The sequence below is a fragment of the Chiloscyllium plagiosum genome, unplaced genomic scaffold (assembly GCF_037043375.1).
Source record: "Chiloscyllium plagiosum isolate Xiang-an unplaced genomic scaffold, Cpla_swu_hap1 HiC_scaffold_13, whole genome shotgun sequence".
Taxonomy (NCBI): domain Eukaryota; kingdom Metazoa; phylum Chordata; class Chondrichthyes; order Orectolobiformes; family Hemiscylliidae; genus Chiloscyllium; species Chiloscyllium plagiosum.
The window spans coordinates 85387863-85393862 of NW_028270151.1; the positions used below are offsets into that span (position 1 = coordinate 85387863).

Sequence of the window (6000 nt, forward strand, 5' to 3'; positions counted from 1 at the left end):
GGGAAGAGGGGCACTGACGGGGGGGGGCAGGCAGGCACTGACAGGGAGTGGGGGCCACTGACAGAGGGGGCGGGGGGGCACTGACAGAGGGGGCGGGCGGGCAGGCAGGGGGGGCACTGACAAAGGGGGCAGGCGGGTGGGCCGGCAGGCACTGACAGAGGGGGCAGGTGGGCACTGACAGAGGGGGCGGGTGGGCGGGCAGGGGGCACTGACAGAGGGGGCAGGCAGGGGGGGGCACTGACCAAGGGGGCAGGCAGGCAGGGGGGGCACTGACAGAGGGAGTGGGCAGGGGGGGGGGCACTGACAGAGGGGGCAAGGACAGGGGCAGAAGAGGGGGGCAGTGACAGTGGGATGGGGTGGGGTGGAGGAGGGGAACAGGGATGAGTTGATGGCTAGGAGGCGGACAGTGATAGATGGGGTGGCAGGGGAGGGTGGCAGACGGGGGGTGGGGGGGAATGCAGTGATGGGATGGTATTGGTGGGGGAGAACAGTGATGACCGGTTGGGGAGGGATGGGGGGGTGGGGGGGGGGGGGATGTTCTCTGGGATCGTTGCCCGGGGGGGGGGGTGAAATCACTCCTCTCCCTCACAGAGGATGGACAGGGCAGGGCTGGTCTCCACAGAATGCCATCCTGGGGGTGGAGGGGGGTGATGTGAGGTCAGGCGGGGGCACACACACACAGCCCAGAGGCAGGTGGGCGAGCCTGTGAGGAGTAAATGTCAAACCTGGTACAGTGGAGAGTGCAGCCTGGGACGGTCCCTCAGTCTCAAACAAGGGCAGGAGCAGGAGGCCGGCCTCTTTCCTGGCACACATTCCCTCCTCGATCATCGAGCCATATCACGCAGCACAGACTTCACCAGAAACCCCCCCCGACAGCGCAACCGTCAGCGGGCGGAGTGTGTTTTGGGGGGAGGGTGGGGCGGGGCGCGGGGGACACGGAGAGAGAAAGACAGCGGCCGACAGCAAACGCGGCCAGTTGAGCCAGCGGAAAGACTGAAGAAAGCCGGAGGACCGACACTGCCCTCCACTATCCCGGCGGCCACCGCAACACGGCGCATGGAAAAGAGGGAGCCTGCGCGCACCGCCTCCAGACACGTTGGCGTCGAATCAGCGCTCGGAGGATCCGAGGGGAGGCCCTCCGGTATCCCAGCGATCACTGGGACAAGCGCTCAGCCGCAATCAGCGCTCGGAGGATCCGAGGGGAGGCCCTCCGGTATCCCAGCGATCACTGGGACAAGCGCTCAGCCGCAATCAGCGCTCGGAGGAGCCAGGAGAGGTCCTCCGGAATCCCAGGATTCTTTGAGAGTTGGCGCCATGGTAACGCGTTGCTGATGGCGTTGGAGCTGATCGCCTGTCAGCTTTTTCATGTACAGTAATTGAGATTGGGCAGGAGTGTTCAAAATCACGAGGGATCTCGACCGTGTAGGCAGGGAGAACATGTCCCCCCCCATTGGTGGAGGTCCAGAGGAGGCACAGCTTCAAGGTGATTGACAAGAGAAGCAATGTCGACGTGTGGCTTTCACAGAGAGAGAGAGAGGTTAGCACCAGGAATAATGCTACCTGTGGGGGAGGGGAGGCAGATTTAAATGTGGCCTGCATAAATCACGGAAGAGAAACTACTTGTACTGATATAGAGATGACTGCAGATGCTGGAAACCGGATTCTGGATTAGTGGCGCTGGAAGAGCACAGCAGTTCAGGCAGCATCCGAGGAAAGGCTGGCGGGAAGTGGCACTCCGACCAACTGGCGCAGATTTTACGAGGCGCCCCAGTATTTTGCTCACAAAGCTGCCCTGTCTCTCAGGTTCGGCAGCACCTCCTCACCGTCGGGTTCCCATTCATTTGCTGGCCGTAGAGCGCCCCCACACACCCCAACCCCACGTCTAATTGTCCACGAATTGTTTTCCTCAAGACTTGAGGGTCATTGTTGAGGGTGAATGGCCTCTTCCCAATCTATGACTCTATCAGTTCATTTGTTGTGCTGCCGCAGTGCCTGCCTGCATAACAACAGTCATTTCACTTTCGACACTTTTAGATTAGATTAGATTCCCTACAGTGTGGATACAGGCTCTTCAGCCCAACAAGTCCACACCGACCCTCCGAAGAGTAACCCACCCAAGACCCATTTCCCTCTGACTAACGCACCTAACCTATGGGCAACTGAGCATGGCCAATTCACCTGACCTGCACATCTTTGGATTGTGGGACTTCGGTCAACTTCTGTGTAAATGCAAAATTTCTCCCACAACTACAGAAAAAAACTCAAACCAGAATATAGAAAGGTTCGCATTTATGTATTACCTTTCACAACCAAAGCATTTTATAGCCAAGCAAGTATTTTTGAGTGCCACCACTATGGTTCAGAAGGCACAGTAGCCAATTTGCATACAGCACAAGTTGATTACCCCCAATAATCTATTTTTATGATGTTGAATGAAGGATACGTACTGGCCAAAGCACTGAAAAAATCTGACCTGCTCTTCTTCCAATTTGTGCCATGAGGTCATTTATATCCACTTAAGAGGGCAGTTTCAATCAAAAGATAGCAGCACTCCCAACAGTACTGTACGGAGTGCTAGTTTACTCAAATCCTAGTGTATGACTTAAAACACATCTTTCTGATTCAGATATGAAAGCACTGTAATTCGAGTTATAGTTGGTTTAACTCTAACCTGGATTGTAGCTAAGACAATAATCCAGGTTGATAATAAGCTTCAACAGCTATGCCCCATACAGGTCTAAAATCAGCAATAATATTCACTATTCACGGTTCAGTGGCTTCCAGACATGCATATTGTGAGTGTTGGTGTGAACCAGACTAGGCCATGACAGAATGGCTTATTGTTCAGAGCCAGAATCAAAGAGTGGCCATGTCAACAAGGAGTGATTCTGCATTCTGAGTTAGCACATTTCGGCCAGGAGGAAATAAAGGGAGCAAACTCCAGAGAGATAGCGAAAATATATCAGTTGTTTACCAAATAAATTAGGCAGGGTATCTCACTCATACTTTAGTTTGTTTTTCACCGTCTCTGGTCCTAAGTCAATAATGTTGCAGAAGACACCTAAAACCAATTCAGACCTTGCCATCAAACTGGCATCTACATCAGCTGGATCTTCTGACGTGATCTCTGATCATTTCAACGGCTCCTCAATTGTCCTGTCTTGGATTTTCCTCTGTGCATTTTCAGCATATGAACAAGAAGCAGCAGCAGGCCACTTAGACCTGTGATAAAAAGATCATGGTTGATCATGACACAGTCCTGCCTATCCCTAATAAACTTTCCTCTCCCTGCTTACCGAGAGTCTATCCATATTTTCCTTAAAGATATTAAAGGACTCTGCTTCCACCACCTTTTCATGAAGAGGCTTATGATTCTGAGGGGGAAAAAAAGGTTTAGGGTTAAGAGATTAAGAAATGCTTGCTATCTTTCTCACTCTGATTTTACTGTTCCTCGGATGCTGTCTGAGATCTTACTGCTCCCCTGATGCTGCCTGAACCGCTGTGCTTTTCCAGCACCATTCTAATCTTGACTCTGGTTTCCAGCATCTGCAGTCATTGTTTTTACCTGAGGAATGCAATAAGCAGTTCAGATGTTTACTAGACCAAATAGAATGGTCAGGTTGGCTTAGAAGGAAGTTTTGGAAAGACTGGAATTTAGAAGACCAAGAGACAGCTTGATTGATACTAGACTTTTTTTTGTAAATATTTTTATTAAAAAGAAAAAGGTTTTTGAGTTTTTTACAAGATTACAAAATTAATACAAAATAATGTAACCACTTCACAATACAATAACAACATCAATATAAAATTTAAAAAACTAACTACTAATCTACTCTACAAACTACCAAAACACAAAATAAGATATAAGAAAGAAGATTCCATATATAAAAAACACCACAGTATAGTACATAACTAACAACAAAAACAAGGTAAATAAATATATAAATAAGCATTCAAAATAAAATTATACTAAGATTAGATTAGATTCCCTACAGTGCGTAAACAGGCCCTTCGGCCCAACCAGTCCACACCAACCCTCCAAAGAATAACCCACCTAGACCCACTTCCCTCTGATTAATGTACCTAGCACTATGGGCAATTTAGCATGGCCAATTCACCTAACCTGCACATCTTTGGCCTGTGTCCGTTGTTCTCGATGTGATCCCCTCTACATTGGGGAGACCGGATGCCAAATTGCAGAACAGTTCAGAGAACACCTCCAGGACACACACACACCCAACAACCTCATCGCCCTGTAGCTGACCACGTCAACTTCCCCTCCCACTCCGCCAAGGACATGCAAGTCCTATGCCTCCTCCGTGGCCAAATTCAAGCCACCCAACACCTGAAGAAAGATTATCTCATCTTCCGCATTGGGACCCTCCAACCACACGGCATCAATGTCAATTTCAACAGTTTTCTCATCTCCCCTTCCCCCCACCTAATCCCAGATCCTACTCTCCAACTCGGCACCGCCCTCTTGAATTGTCCTCCCTGTCCATCTTCCTCCCCACTTATCCGCTCCACCCTCCAATCTGACCTGTCACCATCATCCTCCACCTCCATCGACCTATCACATTCCCAGCTACCCTCCCTCCCAGACCCACCCCCTCCTATTTATCTCTCAGCCCCCTTGGGCACCCCCCCACATTCCTGATGAAGGGATTATGCCTGAAACATTGCCTTTCCTGCTCCTTGGATGTTGCCTGATCTACTGTGCTTTTCCAGCGCCACAAGTTTTGACTCAGATCTCCAGCCCTCACTTTCTCCCGACCAAACTCCTATATAATTCAAGCAAGACTTCACTACTCCTGTATTCAAATCCTGTTACTCTGAAGGCTAACATGCCATAAGCGTTTCTAATTGCCACTGCACCTGCATGTCAAGGAGCTCATGTAGCCCCTAATAGCAGTATGAGGATGAGGTGCTGATATTTAGTTACTCTGTACGATGACCCCACAAGGAGCTGTTAATTTCCTGGTACCATTCATATGTTAATTGTAGCTGTTCTGAGTTGTAAGTGACTGTTTAATTTGAAAGTTTCTTTAACTAGAAATGAAGTGTGACACTTCACTGTGTATGGTGTGTGGTGCTACAGACATGTCCTTGTCAAAGCGCTATATTTGAACTCATTGGTGAGGCAAAGTGCTTTAGGACGTGCTGAAGAAAGTAAGGAAGGACTTATGTTTGTGCAGCACCTTTTACAACATTAGGATATCTCAAAGCACTTTGCAGCCAATGAATTTCTTCTAAAGTGTAGTCACTGTAAAAAATGTTGAAAGCAACAGCTACATTTGTGCACAGCATGCTCCCACATAGCACTGTGAAAATAACCATATAAACTGTTTCATGGTTATTAGTTGAGAGACAAATATTGCCAAGAAATCATGAAGAATTGACCTGCTCTTTTGAATTGTGTTTTGGAACTTTCCAGGCAAGAAAGGTGCTGTGCTGAAAATGTGTTGCTGGAAAAGCGCAGCAGGTCAGGCAGCATCCAGGGAACAGGAGAATCGACGTTTCGGGCATAAGCCCTTCTTCAGGAATGAGGAAAGTGTGTACAGCAGGCTAAGATAAAAGGTAGGGAGGAGGGACTTGGGGGAGGGGCGTCGGAGATATCTCATTTCCGATGCCCCTCCCCCAAGTCCCTCCTCCCTACCTTTTATCTTAGCCTGCTGTACACACTTTCCTCATTCCTGAAGAAGGGCTTATGCCCGAAACGTCGATTCTCCTGTTCCCTGGATGCTGCCTGACCTGCTGCGCTTTTCCAGCAACACATTTTCAGCTCTGATCTCCAGCATCTGCAGACCTCACTTTCTCCTCAAAGAAAGGTGCTGTGTTAAATGGAAGATCGTTCTATGACAAATGCCTTAGCATTCCTCTTAAGTAAATAGGTAAAAATAGTTGCAAAGTTGAGTGAATATTTAAAATAAGTCAGAGCTACTTAGAACCAAAATGAGGAGTTTTTTTTACTTAGAGGGTTATGAATCTTGGAGTTCCCTA

General features: G+C 48.9%; 1 protein-coding gene across 2 annotated transcripts in view; it reads right to left on the reverse strand.

The window, feature by feature from the left end:
* The window catches only part of LOC122555713 (AMMECR1-like protein), a 64830-nt gene extending 63848 nt beyond the window's left edge, over window positions 1-982 (reverse strand). For both annotated transcript variants that reach the window (XM_043701761.2, XM_043701762.2), the window contains exon 1: window positions 726-982. In XM_043701761.2, coding sequence (XP_043557696.1) covers window positions 726-828 — 103 coding nt within the window. In that variant the 5' untranslated portion in view covers window positions 829-982. The remainder of the gene's footprint in view (window positions 1-725) is intronic.
* Window positions 983-6000: the final 5018 nt, after the last annotated feature.